Source organism: Polypterus senegalus, chromosome 1, assembly GCF_016835505.1.
Source record: "Polypterus senegalus isolate Bchr_013 chromosome 1, ASM1683550v1, whole genome shotgun sequence".
In the NCBI taxonomy this organism is placed as follows: domain Eukaryota; kingdom Metazoa; phylum Chordata; class Cladistia; order Polypteriformes; family Polypteridae; genus Polypterus; species Polypterus senegalus.
The window spans coordinates 242,850,463-242,872,527 of record NC_053154.1 but is presented as its reverse complement, the minus strand read 5'-3'; the positions used below and the strand labels follow the sequence as shown (position 1 = coordinate 242,872,527).

Below are 22,065 nucleotides of genomic sequence, written 5' to 3'. Positions count from 1 at the left end.
ACTCCTATATAAAAAAAATAACAGAGCAGCAGGCCAGCATGCCTTGAGCACAGGAAATGAGTTGACTAATTAAAAAAGGGGATACTGGAATAAAATAAAAAAAAAATAAAAATTAAAATTTCATATAAAGGTGCTAAAAATGTTTTCAGTTGAAAGAAGAAGACATCTTGTTTACCATGTCAATTAATCTCATTGCTGTCTTACAGATTTTGAAGACCTGTATATGTCTCCTGTGTGATTCTGTAATTTGTCTTTGTCTGCTAAAGAAGGGAAACATTTAGTTCCACTAAATTTAGAGTTCATTACCAACACTGAGGGTAGGCTGGCAAGTGATAATTTCCTTTCTATCTTTTATTTAATTTTTTTCAGTTTAGTTATTTGATTTAATATCAGAAAATTACAAATTCAATCATATGAATTATTCAACAAAATAATGCTTTGATCTGTTAAAAAAATGTCTATTGTATGAAAGATAATACATTCATTTTTAACTTGTAAAAACCACAAACAAAACAAAACAGATTTAATTAAAAATAACCTCCTTGCATCTACCGAAAAATTCACAGGTTCCAAAGGGATCAGCCTAAATGACAAACTCACATGAAAGTGAACATTTCAAAGCTTTTAGAATTTGAGATAGAAAATCAAAAATAACAGTTTCTATTATATATATACATACACACACACTCTCCAAGGTCTGTCTGTCCACTACTAAACGGATTTAGATCAGATTTTTTGCTATAATTTACTTGAACGTTATGGTTGATTTTGACATCAGGAGTGGTGAGCCAGGCAGGGCCCTACTCATTGTCCTTTTTCACTAATTCACGGGCATGGCTAGTACTGTATATATATTGCATATGGTTATAAAACACTTAGCTCCTAATATATTTCAAATGTTGTAATATTGTATAACTTACCTCATTACAGGTGGTGAATCATCCTTTAAAAGTGAAAAAAAAAAATTTCAAACTTCAGTGTTAATTAGTAATATTTTACAACGTTTAATACATTTTTAATAGAACTCACCTCTAAATCTGGCACTTCGTAAACATCTGGAGACAGAAACAGATGTGGTTAACAATATATTTACGGAGAAATCATAAAAATATTACTGTTCATGTGGTAAATCTGTTTTATATACGTAAATCGTTAACTATACTGTTTTTAACCTAAACACATCTGATTTATTTTCAATAGTAAATGGCAGGCAATTCTATACTGTTACTGATGCACTGGATATTTTAAAGTAGCAGCAAATCAAGCAAGCATTCTGAAAATACACAGACATCTGAGTGTTCCATGGGTATTTCTGTGGATTCCTGTTATGATTTAGTTAGAAGACTACCGCTGCCTGTAAGAAAATAATTGTGCTGTCTTGGTATTTTGTTTATCAACTACAATTTTTCTCTTTGAAATTATGTTAGGCAAGACCTTTTGTGTTTTTATTGAATCCCCCAATGCACTTTTGTTTATAAACAGAACATAACAGAAAGCCACATTACTAATTCATAGTAATAAAAATATAACCATTTTCATAAACATTTAATTCAGTTCAGAAACAGAAGTCTATCCCAAACAAAAATGACTTATCTTCAAAAGAATACTAGTCCATTGCAAGGCCCACACAAACAATATGCATGTAGCCCTGGATGAAAACCAGTGCTTTAATAGTGCTTAGAGTGGCAGTATCTGCCAAACATGTCAGTGACTCAGATGGTTGTTTCTTGATAGATTGCCCTGGCAGTGTTGGTGGGGAGCAGAGATGTCGTCACAGTCAAGCGATAAATCAGACAAATCTGTCTATCACACAAAAGATTACTTTTCCTTCCCATTTAATTTCAGACCAAAGTAACCCCTGTGCACAGTACATACTGATGGATTCCTTTTGTGAACTGCGTGCATGTCTGGAAAGTCTTAACGTTTTAAACTAAGGTTGTAGTTTTGAACATTGAATTGTCAGCCAAGCACAAGTATGAAAAAGACTCAGCATCTCAAAAATCTAAAGGTGTTTAGCTCAATCTTTTCAATCCTACCAATTTGCTTTCACAGCATGAATATCAAATACATTTTTTTTTTATCTACCAGTTCCAAGATGCACTATATAAATGTCAAGAGAGATATTTATTAATAAACATTACTGAATGATGAGTAATAAGTAGAGTGGCTGTGGTTAACAGCACATTCCAGCAGAAATATCTTTCTTGGTATTGTATTAATAGCTCCTAGTTCTAGCATTGAACTTAATGCTTTAACTACTTAAATCTTCACTCCTTAGGTTGGAGGAAAAGGAACATTTCCTTGATAAATATTCAACTGGGCTCGCACATATTTATAAACTAGCAAAATACCCGCGCTTCGCAGCGGAGAAGTACTACCTTAAAATTTCAATTAAGATGAAAATTAAACCTATTTAAACTGAGGGAAAATATGCCAATAATTATTTGTTAAGGATCTCTTTGTATACCACATTGTGAGTTCTGCCCTCCGGTTGTAATATGACCAAGCTGTGCGCTGGGCTTACTCTTGAGCATGCAACGTACAGTTGGCCATGTGAACAGTAATCTTGTTTCAAATCTCACAACTTGGATTGCTGCTGTCATAATCGGTTTGAGTTTAATGGTTTGTTTCGATTACAACAGTATTTGCAGGACTTGTGCTGAAGTGACATTCGGCATCTGTCAAGCATTTTAAGCATACAACCGTTTTCATCAATAACTTCACATCCAGCTTTTGAGAGTTTAAACATTCATAAACATCAAAGTGTCCACTACTGAAATCGTCACCTGTGAGTCTAAGATGTTTAAGAGGCACTGGCAGTTGTCAAAAGGTGTAAAATATTTGGCAATTTCGGTACACTTGAAAGAGACAACCGAACAATTCAGTGGTAGCCATCAACTCAAATGCAGAACCATAGGTAAAGGGCTTAAGAATTTCACTCCTGTGTAGTATAATTATCTCCTGTACCATCATCAGTCCACACCTTGAACCTGTCCCAGTCATTCAATACATAAGACACAGTGTTCCTCTGGATATCAAGAGTGAGCCTGATGTGGCCATGCAATATGTAACACAGAGAATGGAAAAGGTCGGTGCTATCTCCGGGCATGGAAACCACTCGATAAGTGACAGTTCTTTGATCGATAATGATCACCTCGATAGAAATGTTAATGGGGTTACGGTTGGAATGATAAAGGTAATGGGTACCTGAACAATGTAAAGTAAGTCTAAAATGCCTAAACAATAACTATAATCGTAATAAACAAGCAATTAAACAGCGGAGAAGCCGTGGATTAAATAAAAAGGTTGTTTTTTTTTTTTTACACACACATATTATATATATATATATATATATCTCTATACACACACACATCAAGCCTGTAGCGGTCTGTGTGACCCTCCATGGATATGCCTCCCCAGACAATCATTAACCCACCACCAAACTGCTCATGCATATATGTGTGTGTGTGTGTATATATATATATATATATATATATATATATATATATATATATATATATATATATACTAGCAGAATACCAGCGAGGGAAGTAATGTGTTAAAGAAGGAAGGAGAAACAAAAGGAAAAATTTTAAAAATAACGTAAGATGATTGTTAATGTAATTGTTTTGTCATTGATATGAGTGTTGTTCTCATATATATATATATATATATATATATATATATATATATATATATATATATATATATATATATATATATATATATATCTATATATATATCTATATATATAGCAAAATACCAGCTTAGCGAAGTAGTGTGTTAAAGAAGCAATGAAAAGAAAAGGAAACATTTTGAAAATAACGTAACATGACTGTCAATGTAATTGTTTTGTCACTGTTGTGAGTGATGAGTGTTGCTGTCATATATATATATATATATATATATATATATATATATTTACACACACACACAAACATATATATATACATATCTATACATATACACATATATATATATATATATATATATATATATATATAAATACACACATACACATACACACACACATATATAAACATATATACATATACATACATATCTACATATATATACACACAGCTATTTCGTATCAGTGCAATACGCTGCTTGTTAAAACTCCCGCTCTTACGTGCAAGTCTGCGTGGATATTATGAACTATCGTATTTGTTCAAGTTCTATTTAAATTTTAAATAGAAGGAATTTTTATTTAGTCACAGAAATATCTTTGGTAGGAATGGTAAAACAGACAGGAATATTATTCCTGAATAAATCAACTCAAACCTTAAACAACTTATAATATTTTGCTCTCCATAAAAATATATCCTGTCTAAATTATACAAGTTAGAAATAAAGTAAACATTAAAAGAACAAACATTCAAATTTTTTTACTCTTATGTAATTTTATATTTTATAAAAAATAAACTTAGATTTTAAATATCCCAAAAGATTTTGCTCTCCATAAAAATATATCCTGTCAAAATTATACAAATTCAAATATGAACATGCTGCATAACAAAACCTGGAAATATAAATAAAATGTGTTCCTTTCAGCAATAACAAATCAAATCATTCAGTTGTCTTTGCTCATATGTCATTTTAGAGCTGGACGCCTGGCATCTTTTTTTGGCCACAGGTTCGTTTATGTTTGGTGTGAGGTTCTGTGTTGTGGAGATTCTCAGGATGGATTGCAGGTGCTCATCAGTGAGGCGACTCCTGTGTGCTGTTTTGTTATTCTTTATCACTGAGAAGAGCTTCTCACACAGACACAAGGTTCGAGCCGCATGTAGACGGACTTTTTTTGTTCTTCAAAGTCACCAAAGCGCCGTGCAAACTCAGTGCGCTCAGTTTATCAGCAAAGTGCGTATTTGGGAACACCGTAGTGACGACTTGGTTTAATATTACTTGGTAACAGGGAAAGTGGGGCAAGTGGTTGTGTCTCCCATAAAAGCAGCTCAATTGAAATCACTTTGTGATTGTGCACGGGTAAAACGTCCGCTGAAGTGTCAGATTCTTATTTAATTCTTCTGCTTTCTGTATCTTCTGCATTGCATTCAGGTCTTTCAGGTTACCCTGATGTTTTGTTTTATAGTGCCGTCTTAGATTAAATTCTGTAATTACAGCCACATTAGCTCCACAAATGAGACACACGGGTTCAGTAAACATATACTCAGCCTCCCATCGGTTTTTAAAGGCTCTATTTTCAGAATCAACTTTTCTCTTCAGCATCGTGTGAGCTAGCTTCGCAATAACTTGCAGCATCATAAGGTAGACTTGATTAACGCGTAAGTGTTGGCAAGGCAGCTGAAGCGCTGCATTATGGGATCTGTAGTTTATTGTGTTACCAGCGCTTCATATACCCGGCTTTAATAACAATAATACAGTATATAAAATGATCTCACGGGCGGATATAATTACACCGGCCGGATGTGGCCCGCGCCCTTGAGTTTGACACATATGGACTAAATAGAACTTGAAAAGATATATTTTTCAAATGTGATCGCAATTCAGATAGAGTTGACGCAACTACAGCCTGCATGCCTCAATAAGTCATCCTCCCTCGCTCTTACTTTTTACCGCTCATCTAATGAATACACTGAGTATGGCTTTACCAAAACAATCATTGATGGCTAATAAAGTATCCATTATTCGAGTATGTAGATCGGGATATATATATATACATATATATATATACCCGCGATCGCAGCGAGAAGTAGTGTGTTAAAAAGCTAGAAAAGAAAAGGGAACATTTTAAAAATAACGTAACATGACTGTCAATATACAGTATTTGTTTTGTGAGTGTTACTGAGTGTTGCTGTCATCAAGGATTTGATTATCATTATTTCTTTCAATCAGGTTCGTATTTGTAGGATGTGTTGTGTTCAAGTTACATTCCGTGTTTGTCAATCGCTGTAAAGATGACAGGTTTCATTCATCGATTCGTTTCTTACTGCATCAATAAACAGCTCGTCTTCTTTATCTGAGACCTGACACACTGCATGCACGGGTTCTTTTTACACTGTCTTCCTTTAGCGGACATTGACTTTTTCCACCGTGTGCTTTGTTTCCGCAGTAGCTGGATTTATGAATATGCTTATCAGACGCTTCATATTTTTGCTGCCTTTTCAATTGTGTAATTCGGTTTTGTTCAGCTCTTTGGAACTGTTGCCTTTTATCTGTGCACTGCGCCAGTTCACGTGAGCCGCCGGTGTACATGCATCGAAGGTTCCCAGCTGTGCTGGTGCCATCTCGCTATGTCCGTGCCTGTATTTAATGTTACCTGAGTCCTGGCACTTAAAACTTTCTCTCGCAGTTTCGCTGAGTTTGTGTCAAACACCACCCTGACCATCTCATCTTCCTCTCCATAAGCACAGTCCTTCACCCGTGAATATTTACCCGTGGCAGTTTGCTATTGGATTGCCGCTGACGGACGGCCTTATATGGGCAGGCACTAAATTACAAACGCCAGCGCAGCCTGTCTATGAACTTAATTTAAAGTGTAGGTTTACATCGTGCTTTGTTTCCGAAGTAGCAGAACTCATGAATATGGTTGTATATGTCACTCGCTCGCTTCTTATTGTTTCGCTGCCTTCTCAATTATATAATGCATGTTTTCTTGAGCGCTTTTTGAGGTCTTCCTGGTTTTCTATGTACTGCGTGATTACGGGGAGGCGTGATGATGTCACACGAAACTCCGCCCCGGCGTTGAAGCTCATCTCCATTACAGTAAATGGAGAAAAACTGCTTCCAGTTATGACCATTACGCGTAGAATTTCGATATAAAACCTGCTCAACTTTTGTAAGGAAGCTGTAAGGAATAAACCTGCCAAATTTCAGCCTTCCACCCACACGGGAAGTTGGAGAATTAGTGATGAGACAGTGAGTGAGTCAGTGAGTCAGTGAGTGAGTGAGTGAGGGCTTTGCCTTTTATTAGTATAGATACTGCTCAAAAGAATTAAAGGAACACTTTTTAATCAGAGTATAGCATAAAGTCAATAAAACTTATGGGATATTAATCTGGTCAGTTAAGTAGCAGAGGGGGTTGTTAATCAGTTTCAGCTGCTGTGGTGTTAATGAAATTAACAACAGATGCACTAGAGGGGCAACAATGAGATGACCCCCAAAACAGGAATGGTTTAACAGGTGGAGGCCACTGACATTTTTCCCTCCTCATCTTTTCTGACTGTTTTTTCACTAGTTTTGCATTTGGCTACAGTCAGTGTCACTACTGGTAGCATGAGGCGATACCTGGACCCTACAGAGGTTGCACAGGTAGTCCAACTTCTCCAGGATGGCACATCAATACGTGTCATTGCCAGAAGGTTTGCTGTGTCTCCCTGCACAGTCTCAAGGGCATGGAGGAGATTCTAGGATACAAGCAGTTACTCTAGGAGAGCTGGAGAGGGCCATAGAAGGTCCATAACCCATCAGCAGGACCAGTATCTGCTCTTTTGGGCAAGGAGGAACAGGATGAGCACTGCCAGAGCCCTACAAAATGACCTCCAGCAGGCCACTGGTTTGAATGTCTCTGACCAAACAACCAGAAAGACTTCATGAGGATGACCCAAGGGCCCCATGTCCTCTAATGGGCCATGAGCTCACTGCCCATTCGATTGGCATTCGCCATAGAATACCAGAATTGGCAGATGCACCACTGGTGCCCTGTGCTTTTTACAGATGAGAGCAGGTTCACCCTGAGCACGTGACAGAAGTGAAACGGTCTGGAGAAGCCATGTAGAACATTATGCTGCCGTTAACATCATTCAGCATGAGCAGTTTGGTGGTGGGTTAATGATTGTCTGGGGAGGCATATCCATGGAGGGTCACACAGACCGCTACAGGCTTGACAAAGGCACCTTGGCTGCCATTAGGTATCAGGATGAAATCCTTGGACCCATTGTCAGACCCTATGCTGGTACAGTGGCTCCTGGTGCACGACAATTCCTGGCCTCATGTGGTGAGAGTATGCAGGCAGTTCCTGGAGGATGAAGGAATTGATACCGTTGACTGGCCACCACATTTCCTGACCTAAATCCAATAGAACACCTCTGGGACATTATGTTTTGGTCCATCCAATGCCACCAGGTTGCACCTCAGACTGTCCAAGAGCTCAGTGATGCCCTGGTCCAGATCTGGGAGGAGATCCCCCACAACACCATCTGTCATCTCATTAGAAGCATGCACCGATGTTGTCAGGCATGTATACAAGAACACAGGGGCCATACAAAGTGCTGCGTACAATTTTGAGTTGCTGCAATTAAATTTTGGCAAAATGGACTAGCCTGCCACATAATTTTTTCACTCTGATTTTTGGGCGTCTTTGAATTCAGAGCTCTGTAGGTTGATCATTTTCATTTCCATCAAACGATGTGGCATCCTTTCGTTCCTAACACATTATCCAGTCTATATCAGTATAGATATCCAGGAGAATTTCTGTTTCCCATTGAGATCTGATGTGTTTTCAAAGTGTTCCTTTAATTTTTTTGAGCAGTTTGTGCCTTACACTGCAGCTCAATCATTCAGTTGTCTTTACTCTTATGTCATTTTATCAGATTTGGACGCCTGGCATCTTTTTTTGGCAACAAGTTCGTTTATGTTTGGTGTGAGGTTCTGTGTTGTGGAGATTCTCAGGATGGACTGCAGGTGCTCATCAGTGAGGCGACTCCTGTGTGCTGTTTTGTTAGTCTTCATGACTGAGAAGAGCTTCTCACACAGATATGTGCTACCAAACATGCACAAGGTTCGAGCCGCATGTAGACGGAGCTGGAGCATTTCTGCGGGAATGGAGTGAATAAACTGTGCGGGCCCTGCAGTATCGTACTTTGCCTTCAGTGTGCCATTACACTGCAGCTCAATCACCTCCATCTGAATCTGCACAGGTGCAGTTTCCACATCGACGGCAAATGGGTTGCGAAACAACTCAAAATTCTTTTTTTGTTCTTCAAAGTCACCAAAGCGCCGTGGGAACAGTTTATCAGCAAAGTGCGTATTTGGGAACATCGTTGTGCCGACTTGGTTCAATATTACTTGGCAACAGGGAAAGTGGGGCAAGTTGCACTGGTGCATTTGTGTCTCCCATAAAAGCAGCTTCACTTGAAATCACTTTGTGACTTTGCACGGGTAAAAACGTCTGCTGAAGTGTCAGATTCTTCTTTAACTCTTCTGCTTTCTGTATCTTCTGCATCGCATTCAGGTCTTTCAGGTTATCTTGATGTTTTGTCTCATATTGCCATCTTAGATTAAATTCTGTAATTACAACCACATTAGCTCCACAAATGAGACACACGGGTTTACCGGCAATGTCAGTAAACATATACTCAGCCTCCCATTTCGAAATGAAACCTGCCCAACTTTTGTAAGGAATGAGCCTGCCAAATTTCAGCCTTCTACCTATACGGGAAGTTAGAGAATTAGTGATGAGTCAGTGAGTCAGTCAGTCAGTGAGGGCTTTGCCTTTTATTAGTATAGATGAGCACATGTGAAGGTTCTGAATTAAGTGAACTGAATAAAACTGTATTTTAGCACCTCTTTTAATTTTATATTTGGTACTAAAAAATAATTTGTAAAATTGTAATACAAGTATTTTAAGGAACACTGCAAAATATGTATTTGCAAAACTAGATTTTTTCTAAGAAAGAAAAAAAATTCTTTTTTTCAACCTTAACCTGAAGACTTTAGTGTTGCCTTTTTAAACAGATTCTGTAGCTGTAGCCCTGAAATATCCAATTTATGAGCTAATGTTGGTATTCTTAACATTTTTATATTACTTTCCTGATATGTGGCTCTAATGTATTGTTTCACATTTTTGTTTCCACCATCCATTCTAATATACTTGACTGTAATGAAGCAATCTGAAACATATTGTACATACTACATTAACTTTTTTTTAAGTAAACTGTAGTGAAAGAAACTCTATTCCATTTCAGTTACTAAGAGTATTATAATAAAATAAACTTAACTGAAATAATTAAGAGGACATAATGGATTCTAGATGACTGTGGCATTGTTTTGTACCATACACTGTATTTTTAATAATTTATGAATGAAAACTATGATGTTCATTCAAGTAACATTTACTTCAAAATTCATACATTTACTTCAAAAATGTATACATTAATATACAGTATTTACCTGGATCACCATCATCTTTTGTGGCTGTCTGACCAGCATCCCGAGTTTTAGGCTTTAGTTTTCTGTTAATAACAGGTGGGGCTATGAAAAGAGAAACAAAATCTACATTAAAAGATCATCATTAACATTTTCAATCTACTTTTTCTAGTAGTGATCATGGTAGCAACAGTGAAACAGGACTGTCCAAGTCAACCTATCCATGGAAAATGTATTCCAGCCCAGTCTGAGGAATTACCAGATGCTTCCATATATAATGACATATAATCTCTCTCTAGCACTTTTGGGTGCCCCTTAATCTCCTCCCAGTGTGAATTCTACATGTGTAAACCACCTCAACTGGTTTCTGTCAATTAGAAGACAGAAAGACATTTTTTCTTAATCTTTTATTGAATTTATTAAAAGCATGTAACATTCCATACAATCAAGTCCAAATTAACAAAACTAAATTCAATGCAGCTCCCACCCATGTGAAAGAGGCCAACAGCCAGAGTAAAACTTGAGAAAAAACATTCTGCTCAAAGGCTCTCGTATATTCTGAAGCTCCTCATCCCATCTTGGAGGATGAGCCCAGCAACTTTACACAGAAATTCAACTACCGTACAAATGATTTCATGTCACTACCAAGAGAAAATGGCCATAATGAAGAATGGGAATCTAGACTGACCAGTAAATCAATAGACTCATCTGAGGATTTTAATTCTGTTTTACACCCATCACCTGGTACACGGTAACTATTACAGTACCAAATCCTTATTTACTCATACAGTCATCTCTGTTCTCACTCTTGAACAGAACCCTGAGGTTATTTAATTCTTTCACTTGGGTTAGCTGTTCACATCTTAGTGCAGAGAACAAGTCATGCTTTTCGAGGAGAGGACTGTGACTTCATATTTGAAAGTGCTGGTTGCGCTCCCAAAAGCATCACGCCCTGCTGTAAACTGTTATAGTGAAAACTGAACATCACATTTTAATGGGGCCCAGCGGACAGCATCGTTTTCAAACAGGTGTGATATAACCATGAAAATGCCAAACTGGATAGTCTCTAAAGCTTGGCTCCATCTTGCTATCCTGTCAATGAAATGCTTTAACAAAAGAGAGGACATAATCATAATCTAATCTAACAGGCTGGACTTAACACCAAATATGAGAATACAGCGCTCACTCTGCAAACATGAGATCTATAATGCACACAGCTGCAGTGTCTGAATTTCATACTCTTGTAGCATCTTCCTGAAGACACCAAGCCATAGACAGGTATAGTTAAAATTGTAAAAACACCATGAAACATTGTTCTAGTGTAAAACTAAATACTTTTGAAGACAGAAAGAAATTGGTAATTTTTGTAATCCTTCTTCCTCTTGCATCAAAAATACAATAGTTTTATTGTAAAAAGTAATGAGCTTTGTGACCAGTTTGAAGGAAACCCTACATATATGATAAAATACTGAAATCTACAATAAAATGAATAGATGATAATCCTCAACTGTGGACTGCTTTAATTTATGACTAAAAAGCTACTCCTGTATTCTTTTTCTACAATGGAGTGTACACTTCCATGCCTACTTTTCTCCTAATCTAGTTACTTATTTGCTTATTTTTTATTTCATGCTTCTCAATAACTTTGCCTGTTTCTTTCAAGTTTCATTTTTATACGATTAACTCCATCCTATTCCTTCAACTTTTTGGTAGTCATCCTTGACATTGTCCTGAATATACTCTATAAATAAAGGTGTGAGAGTCAAGTGTGTCTACAGTATTATCTATGGTATATACTATTTTAAAATGGTGTTCTCATGTATCAAACAGTTCTAATTCTATACTACTGCTCCAGTTGTGAGTTATAACAAATGTTATTACCATATCATTTTTGGCTTCCTTCTTATTTATTTATTAAACTTGTATACACTCCTACTTATTGTTGAAACTTCAAAAGCACCCAACCCAGGATTTATGTCTAACCTGTTTACCATGTCTGCTCTCATATTTTTATGTCTAAAGTACACAGCACATTCTTTGTCACTGTTTTACTACTGTATAGTATTTTCATAATTTTATCTTCAATCAGTTTCAACTTGGAAAAGTTGTAAACATTAGTTAATGTGAAATGACACAGACAGAGACTACTATTATTTACACAAGCACAAACATATACACACAGTACCATGACAAAGTATTCGCCCCCTTCCTGCTTTCCTCTATTTTTGCTTATTCATAACATTACAAGCTTTGTACAATACAAAAGACAACCCTTGGTTGTGCCACTTTCAGCAGCAACAACAGTAATCAAATGCTTCTGGTATCAGGAGATGAATCTTTGAAGAGTCTGTAGAGAAAGTTTGGCCCACGCTTCTCTATAGAATTGTTTTAATTCAGCCATTCAGAGGTGGGCTTGCTCTTGTGCTTTAGATCGTTGTCCTGGTGAATAATAACTCTGCTTGAGCTTCAGGTCACAGACTGATGGCTGGACATTTTTCTTCAGTACTGAATTCATGCTTCCATCATTTATGGCAAGTTGCCCAGGCCCCGAAGCAGCAAAACATCCCCACATCAACATACTAACACCACCATATTTCACTGTAGGCATGGTGGTCTTATTTTGAAAAGCTGTAATGAGAAATCAAAGAAAATGACACTTTTAAATTGGCTAACTAAAAAGATTGCAATATGTTTTCTTTCGAGGCAGCTCAGACCTCTTCTTCAGGCAGGATGTACAAGGGGCCTGAGCTGCCTCAAAAGCTTGCATATTGTAATCGATTGGATGGATACAAGTGTTTGCCTAGTGTCTTTCTAATGGTGGAGTCATGAACACAGACATTAAAAGAGCTGAGAGAGGTGTGCAGTTCCTTAGAATTTGGGTTCTTCTTTGACTTCCCAGTTGAGTTTTCTGTGTTCTCTTGGAGTAATTTTACTGGGTATGGCCACTTCTGTGCATATTTACGACTCTTCCAAGGTTTGTCTATTTAGAGATGATGGCTCACATGGAGTTTTGAAGAAGTCCCAATTTTAGAGATTGCTTTGTAACCCTTTGCGGACTGAACCATCTTCGTAACTTTCTTTCTCAAGTCTCCTGGAATTTCTTTTGATCGAGTCATGGTGTGCTACTTGTTGAGACCTTTTAGCCAACTTCACATTGCTAGAAAGGAGGTTTAAATTCAATAGGACTGGCACCAATCAATTGGTTGAGTGACTAGGAGGCAATTACTTTTTCACATGGGTGATAAGTGTGTTGGTAAAGTTTTTCCTTCAATAAATCAAATGATCATTTCAAAATGGTTTATTGTGTTTACTCAGGTTGTCCTTTGTATTATACTAAATTTGTTTGGAAATCAGAAACAAGTGTTATGAATATTCAAAAACAGAGAAAATCAGGAGAAGGCAAATATATATATTTACAGTGCCATGAAAAATGTATCAACCATTACCACATAATACAGGTTGAGTATCCCTAATCCAAAATGCCTTGGACCAGAAATATTTTCCATGTTTTTGGATTTTGGGAATATTGGCATATAAATAATAAGATATTTTAGGGACATACATGATCAAGTAGATAAATGCAAAAAAAAAAAACAAACAAAAAAAACCACAGCTAAATGATGACTCACGTGTATAATAAGTCATATTACCGGGCCATTAGTATACCTGCATGGACATTACAAACATATTAAACCTCAAAAGTAATGAATATGATGTTCAGCTCTACTGTAGCTCCCTTTAAAGAGGGCCAATGATGTGTATTTGATGGAAAAACAAAAAAAGTTCTTCTCTACAGTTTATATAGGCTACCTGCTGTCACTTCTCATGAAGCTGTCCAGCAGGTCAGGATTATCTCAGCCAATGTTTGCTCTATCATGCCCGCTTTGCTGGAAGACAGTGACTGAAAGATGACATTTGGTACTGTCACACATGACATGTGTGCTTAGGGAACAGCCAAAGAGTCCAACATGGGACGTTAAAGACACCAGAAAAAGGGATGGTAATGAGCATTAGTGCCTCTTCTCTTTCCTCTTTCAGACCACAGAAGACTAAGATAAAACTCATCACTTCCCTTCCTTTGCAGATAACCTCACTTCCATCCCGTCCAGATGATTTCATTTAATTTCCGGCCGTTTTTGTATAAAATTATCTTTTTTTTTTTTTTTAATTGTATCTATCTATAAAACCAACCCATCTGCCATACTCATGTGTCTTTTTGTTGTTTTGCAGTAAAGACCGGTTTCAGTAATTATTGATTACTCTCCAATAATATATTGGCAAATTCCCAAATCTTTGTTTTTGTTTTGACTCAAATCATTCACAGTGCATACAACATAAAATGTTTTTGCCAACATAAAAAGTAATATGCAGCGATGCTGGCACTCCAAATGGTTCAGATATTGGAGCATTGCAAATTTGGAATACTCCATCTGTATGAACAAAAGTTTAATATTCACATTTAGCAAAACATGCTTAAGTGATATAGATTATTGATAAAGTTGCTGAATCTCAATTTTTTCACAAAACACAGGTATTGCTAAATGTTAATAATGAGAATTTAGTTAAATATTTAAACATTTGAAAGATATATAGAAACATTTTAGGATACACTAAAGATCTACTCCAATAATTTAATCTCATATATAATCTATTCATTAATACTACACACTCTTACCATGTGAAGTTGCTGAAGGTAGCTCTTCATTGGGTTCAATATAGTTATCGTCATTTTCTTCTTCCTCCTTAGGGCAAACATAGTCATTCTGCAAACAAGATATTGCACATTTAAAAACTGTACATATGCGAGTACCTGCTATGACTGTGCTTTTGACATAATGGAAGGGGCATCCCTGGAGCTCCAAAACAGTCAAGTATTCTCATAAGATGATAGATGCAACTTCTCTAGAAAGAGAAAATCAAGAGCTTGCATAACAGACTGAAAAATTCTGACTAGATGTGGACAGTTTCACCTGTAAGTATAGCACTGGCTATAACAAAAGACTTCTTTAACAAAGGCATTCTGTGTCTATGGGAGGAGTCTTAGTCAGGTGTAAGAAAGCTAAAAAAATCCCTTGATGAACATTGTGTGAGTTTATACATTGTAGAGTTTATACCAGAGGGTGACTTGAATCCTAGACTAGATCATTTAGAATTAATGACACAATGGAATGGTGCTTGAAAGAGTACTAACTCTGCAGTCCTACTGGGTGATTTGAGTGCTCATACCTCACAAGATGGAGGTAAATGGAGCAACATGACTGATGGAAATGTCCTGCTTTCTATAAATTTGAGTGGTAAATTGTTACTGCACTTCTGTGCTGGTTACACAGTAGGTTGTCCACAATGGATACAATATTGAAATATAAGCTTGTTCAGAAGCATCTCTTGTTTCAGACAACCACTGGCACACACTAAGAGAACAGCAGTTGTTACAGGGGCCAAAACAAATGCATGTGTGTGAAGGAGATCAGGCCTGCCTGGAATTACTACAGGGATAAGGCATAGAGTGACTTCTTTATTTTAGAGGCCTCACCTGGGAGGATGGAAGAGAAGCTAGTTCAATACCAGAGGATGGAAAAGAAAGAAAGTGGACCAATCACCCCATACTGCCTAGGTAGGATTTTTATTGTGTTCAGATATGTCCAGAGTCCCTATAGATTTGTAATTGTAATGAATCTGGGTTTTTGGCTTCCTAATACTCAATTTTGTTTAATTTTTAGGACTTAAGCTTTTTTTAATTGTTTAATTATTTATGTGCAATTCCAATAATTTTGTTCTTTGTTTGGTTATACTCACTAATTTTTTCGAGTTGATCTTTGCATAGTCTTGTGGGCCAGACTTACATGTTGTGTGTCTAGATTCAACAGTGAATGAATTTGGCTTAAATGTGGGTTGAACACTGGAAGGTTCATACAGTGTGAAATTTAGTTAAATTTAGTTAAATTGTTTAGTTAAAACAATTCTACTCCATACTGTGGGGGAGGTCAAAGCAGAAATGTTGTGTTGAACAGCAAAGGGCAATGGTGTTCTTTTTAAGCTCATTGTTATTAAGAATAAACCCTCTATGCCTGAAAAGTCTCCAAAAAAATTATAAATATGAAATATTAACATAATTAATGTGTCATGTATGTGTGAAAAAATACATTACTTGTCCAATGAAAACATAATCTAATGCAAGGGAAAACACATTCTGTTAGACCAGAATATACTTTGCCACTCAAAGGCATCATTGAACTAGTAATAAAAGTAAATGATGCAAGGCTACTGGCTGTACATGGTCTCTGTCATTGAAAAAAGTGGCAGCAACATTCGTGAAAAGATGAACTCCAGAGAGTGGACTTCATCTAAATGGTGTGTCATCACTTCCAGTAAAAAGAACACCTATTAAGTGGGGTCTTTTAGTTGTTCAAAATGAATAATATATGGAGATGCAGAATTCTGTACTCAGTACACTTGAAACAGTAAATGTGCCTAGTGACACTGATGCTACTTCAGCAAAATTACGCACATGGGACAAAACAGCAGAGCATCCAACTGCCGCTGCACATTTAAATTAATAACTAGTTCAAGTTAATATTATTGCCTAATTATTTGTTTATTGGTGGTACACCTGTTGCAAGTCATGTTATATATAAGATGTTGGTGCATAGCTTCTGGCATCCAAGCAGTTGAATAACATTTCTATTGTTGTTAATTATAGGCAATAACAAGAAGTTAGTGTAAGGACCTTTTTGCCAAGATATTTTGAGTTTGATTTTGGTTTACTGGCGTGGACGATCAGTTTTTTCTGTTTTTTTTTTTTTTATATTATGCCCTTGCATTTTGTTAGACAAAGATTTTGTCTTCTTCTACTATCTCCTGTTCATTTTTTTCCTTTCTTCCTGCACACTGGATACCGTTCTGTTCAAAAAGTTACAGTTCACACTTCATAAACAGACCCCTCTTAAGATGGGGGTAATTACATAAGTGTCTGCTGGGACTGAGCCCATATCTGAGGTAGGTAACTGTGGTAGTTTAAATGCTGCAGGGTGGCTAGGCTTCAGGAGACAGTAAGATATACAGTAGCTAATGCACAATTTTGCCTGGTGCAAGGTGTTAGAGGGACCTCAAAAGTCACAGATATGAGTTTTCTGAGGAACAGACATAAGTTTGAAATTAATTTTATTAAGAGATCAGACCTCCAGTCTTTTCTGGGACCCCATATGATGGGTTACTGGAATGGAGACTCTGACAGATGGAGAAACTTTAAATCAAGGATGACCAATGTGCTTTACACCTAGGCGGTGGGACAGTACAGCAGTTCTCTTCCATTATATTGGTATGTGAGAGATTGCTGAAGCTATCCAATCATTTATAAATATGGTATGCTTTATGGACATGGAGAAGGCCTAAGTCTACATATTGTATGGGGTATTAAGGGAGATGCTTCATCCATTTCTGCCCGTTTATTTGCACTGACACAGAGATGTAATCAGAGATGTAATCTCACATTTGGTAAAATATCCAATCTGTTTTAAAGGTGGTCTTGTCTTCTTTCCCATTAGTAAATTTTATAGTCAGGATACCAAAGCATAGAAGAGATATGGCACGTACGCAGATGTGGAACTAAAGGCTGTATTTGTATTATTTCGAGTATGATGCTGTCCTTTTAGCCTTAAGTGTTATCTCTGACATATACTGGAATAGTTTACAACTGATCATGATAGGTTGTAATGAAAAACACCACCAACAAATGAGGCCACAATCCTCTCGAGAAAACATGGCCGTGTCTCCTGCTGATAAGGAGATTGAGCGGCTGTCCCAAAAGAAGGAGGAGATTAAATATCTTAAGGAACTGTTCTCAAGCAAAGGTTAAAGTGTTCATTACATTGAGCAATATATAAATGCAGTGCCAACAATACTGAAACGGCTATAGTGGTGATAATGTAAGAGCCAAATTTCATGTCAAAGTATATTCCTGTCTTCACCTATCATTATAAACTTTGAATGTTGATGAGAAAAATAATGTCATGGGTAGAAGCAAAAGGAATAAGGTTGCTGAGCCCAAACTCTATAACATGGTATGGTGGTCAACACTCTGGGATTCCCCTCTGTAGAATGAAACACTGTACGAAACTGTGATAAATTTAGTAAAAACAAAAAGGTACAGTATAAGTGAAGGATTTTAAAAACTAAGGAATGTCTATTTAATATGCAACACTCACAGAGTAAACTATATTAGACATTACCTTGTTATTTCCATTTTGGGATTTGCAATTTATTATATTTACTATATTTTACTATATTTACTATATCATGGATTGCTTAGAGCCTATAGATCCAAATAATCCAACAGCCTAATAATTTTTCAAGATAATTTTGGCATTTTCTGAAGTTATTTTTTTAGAGTCATAATATGCCTTTATTTGCATAGGAAAACTTGTATTGTCAAAAGAAGATGCATTTACAAATAAAAAAAGTGTTCTCCCCAGCAGTTTACAACTGTGGCCATTGGGGCACCAGAATAAGCAAGATACAACAAATATTGCAAGTTTGGGTTAGGGTTAGGTGGATTTACGATAACAAATGCTACATTTACACTCCTGGCCTCAAAGTCCAAATCAAAACTGGTGAATAAATTTGATCCGATGTCTGTGCGGTTTACATTACACAATCTAGACATGGCCAAAGTGTTTACATACACATTCAGATTAAGTGAAATGTTTGCCTTGCACATACGTTGTAACATAGGGATGCAGGTAAAGTGTAATTGTGGATATCTGCATTTTTTGAGGCATTCTTGGGGTTTAATGTAATCAGTAATCAAGAAATAAAACAAGTGTTTGTGGCTGTTTAGCACAGCATTGCCCTGTAGCAAAAGTGCTTTAGAAATTTGCATAACCAAGATGTAAAAATACAATCCACTCTTAATTCATTCTATTACTATCAAAGTAACTTCAGCATTCTCAAAGCTAGCTACAATTAGCTATGCCCTTTTGAGTGAAAGGTTATTGCATATACTGTATCTATAAGGAATGAGGTAAACAATGAAGCTGGACTTCTTTAAAAATTGATTATATTTTTATGAAATAATACTAATATACTGTTTGATATGTGATATGTATTTGTTTTGCTTCATTGTCTACAGTTTTAAGCTGCTGCACAAGCCATTATTTTAATTAAAAATTTTTTTTTTTAGTCAGGGCACAAGATTAGAGCTTAATCAAATTTCTAATGCAATAAAAAAAGATTATAGGAACCGATGGACAGTTACTGATTTAATTTTGTAAGAAATAAGAAACTGTATCAAGAAATAAATGAAATAAAGAACAATAAAAAGAAAAACATTACATCATCAGCTTCTTCAAGCTGGGGTTTTGGAGGAAACGGCTTTGTACAAACAGAAGCTTTTTGAGGCACATTAGAAAATCTTGATTTACTCATTGATGAAGCTGGAATGGGAAAAGGCTTTCTGGGTGGTTGTTTTGTGCTTTCGGATCTGTTGTCTGTAAGAATAAAACAGTTTACTGTTTAAATATATTGTATCATTTATTGACATCAGATTAAAGTTTTTCCATCATCACCATAAAAACATTTTTTAATTCAAGCATTTTGCCTTTACAAACCAGTCAATATTTTGTACCTTGTAAAGTTTATAACATGTCTATATAAAATACATCTTAAGATACTTTATTTTACTGAAAAAGACTGAATGGTATAAATACCTGCATATTCTTCTCTGTTTTGTGAAAAGGCAGATGTAACACTCTTTTTCACTACAGGAGGTGGCTCATAGTTTTCATCATTTTCTTCCAGGGGAACTTCATATGTTCCAGTATCAGGATTTTCATAATCGCTATCCTAGGATATATGCACAAATAGTATGTGGCCACATGTCTCTTGATGCTTAATGCTCAAATCATAACAATATAGAGAAATCTAAACCTAATCAAATATTTAAAGACTACAATGCGCAGTTAGTTCTTTATCACTCTGTAGATCATTTAATCCTTTCATTTGAATACAAGCAAAAGAACTTAACATCTCACACTTAGGAGTAGTTATGAATTTAAAAAAAAAAAAAAAAGGAAAACCTGAACTAAGCTAAAAAAAGTCAGGACAAGATGATATCCTTCTCTTACTGTTATGAGTGCTGGAGATGCGATACTACTGGGACTAACATGTAATGATCAAGAAAGCCATAGAGGCAGGTTTTGTGGAAGAGGCAAAAATGCATATGAAAAAGCAAACTGAAACTTTAACAGAAAGAGTATGTGACAAAAGAATGTGCTAATACCAATACCAATTGATGTCCATAGTAAACTGAAACGGAATGTTAAGCAAGATAATCAGTTTAATTATGTACTGTATGTTTGTTTCAGGAAATACAAGTGCAAAGTTAGGATCAAAGCCAGAATAAAAATGTCTTAAAGATTAATTCAAAAGCTAGCTCTTGATTAAAACATGAACAGAACACTTAAGAGGTGGATCACTAACACAATTTTTGGAGTACAGCATTATATAGTTTAGAAACATGGACAATGAGAACAGGAGAAGAAAGCAGGATAGAGCCTTTGTGTATCTGCACCATGACTTTGGAATTCTCTTTCAAGCCCTGTCAAAAAAAGTAATGCTAAAACTAAGCAGTTTCTAAACAGTGTTTAATTGATTACATTTTAAACAGTCTTTTCAATAGCTGTTTTAGGAAGATTTTGTTTAAAGGAGCCAATGATCGTGGGAGGACAGGTACTGTATGAACTAAATGGTGTTTTACAAAATATGGACATTGTGAAATTAGGAAGAAATTAAAGGAACAGCTCATATTAACAAATTCATCTTGCAAAGGCCTGGCAAAGACATAAAGTTGTTTCTGAATAGTAGTCTAGACATTGAATTAAATCGGCTTGAGAATGTGAAGCTATGAAAGAAGAAAAAAATCATATATGTTAGGCGTAAAATATTTGAATTTACTGGGTAATGTACTGCAAGTTATGTCTGAGAGGCAAAAAAAGGCAGTGTTATTACACAGTGAAGTAGGAGACTCGTATTCAGACACCAGTACATGGACCACCACCAACTTACAGAATCAGAGAAAGTAGATGTCTTAAACCCATTAACCAATACTGTTAAGACTGAAGTTTAAAGTGGTGACTAAATCATGGTACACATATGAAATGCCACATCTTAATTTTAGGAACAAAATCCTCATTAGAAATTTAAAATTTGAAAAGCAATCCAGCACAGTCTCAAAAAGCCCACCTAAAACTCTGCCAATATTATTAATTCCTATCTTCTTATTATTAATCTTTTATTGAAAATGCTTAATTCAGTGGAGAATCACAGGAGCCAGAGTCTATATTAGTGACACTGGCACAAGATGGAAAACAATGACAACACTGCCAAGTTTATAATAAAAAAAAAGAAAAAAAAAAAAGCATATCGGAACACCCAAGATAAAAAAATTAAAACATGACTTCTAATGCTTCACTACAATAATTATATAAATTTGAGCCCTGGCATAGGCTGATACAATACCAGGGATAAGTCAAATTCAGTGTTTCAGTTATGTCAGGAAGCAGTGTTTGGCATGATCAAGTGGACTTCAGTAGGTATATATCATACAGCAGAATGATGCTGTCTCCACAATATTGGCCAATGTTTATTACTGATCCAGAAAAGGAGACTATAAGCTAATGGGAGTGGTTAACACCTTTCTTGAAAAATAAATAGCAATAACAGATTACACTCTTCTCATTACAGAAGCAACCCTGGTGTTTTGCTTATGCCAAATGTGGTGATTCCTAATGCGAATAATGGGTTTATATCAATTGTACCAAAGACTAACATCATTGAAGAAAAATGAGGTGCATACAACAGAGAAGCACAGTATAGTATGTAAAACAAATGGCTTGTTTGTTTAAAAGAAAGGGACACCTGGTCAGTAACCCCTCAGGGAACTAGCATGTACACAACCTCTAT

The 22,065-nt window shown here is 36.1% G+C and overlaps 1 protein-coding gene across 7 annotated transcripts in view; it reads right to left on the bottom strand.

The window, feature by feature from the left end:
- Positions 1–22,065, bottom strand: part of blnk (B cell linker) — a 206,046-nt gene that overhangs the window by 26,657 nt on the left and 157,324 nt on the right. For all 7 annotated transcript variants that reach the window (XM_039770706.1, XM_039770696.1, XM_039770714.1 and 4 more), the window contains 6 exons: positions 19,812–19,947; positions 19,438–19,592; positions 14,783–14,870; positions 10,132–10,212; positions 1,030–1,055; positions 921–943 (listed from right to left, as the gene is read on the bottom strand). In XM_039770706.1, the coding sequence (XP_039626640.1) occupies positions 921–943; positions 1,030–1,055; positions 10,132–10,212; positions 14,783–14,870; positions 19,438–19,592; positions 19,812–19,947 (509 nt within the window). The remainder of the gene's footprint in view (positions 1–920; positions 944–1,029; positions 1,056–10,131; positions 10,213–14,782; positions 14,871–19,437; positions 19,593–19,811; positions 19,948–22,065) is intronic.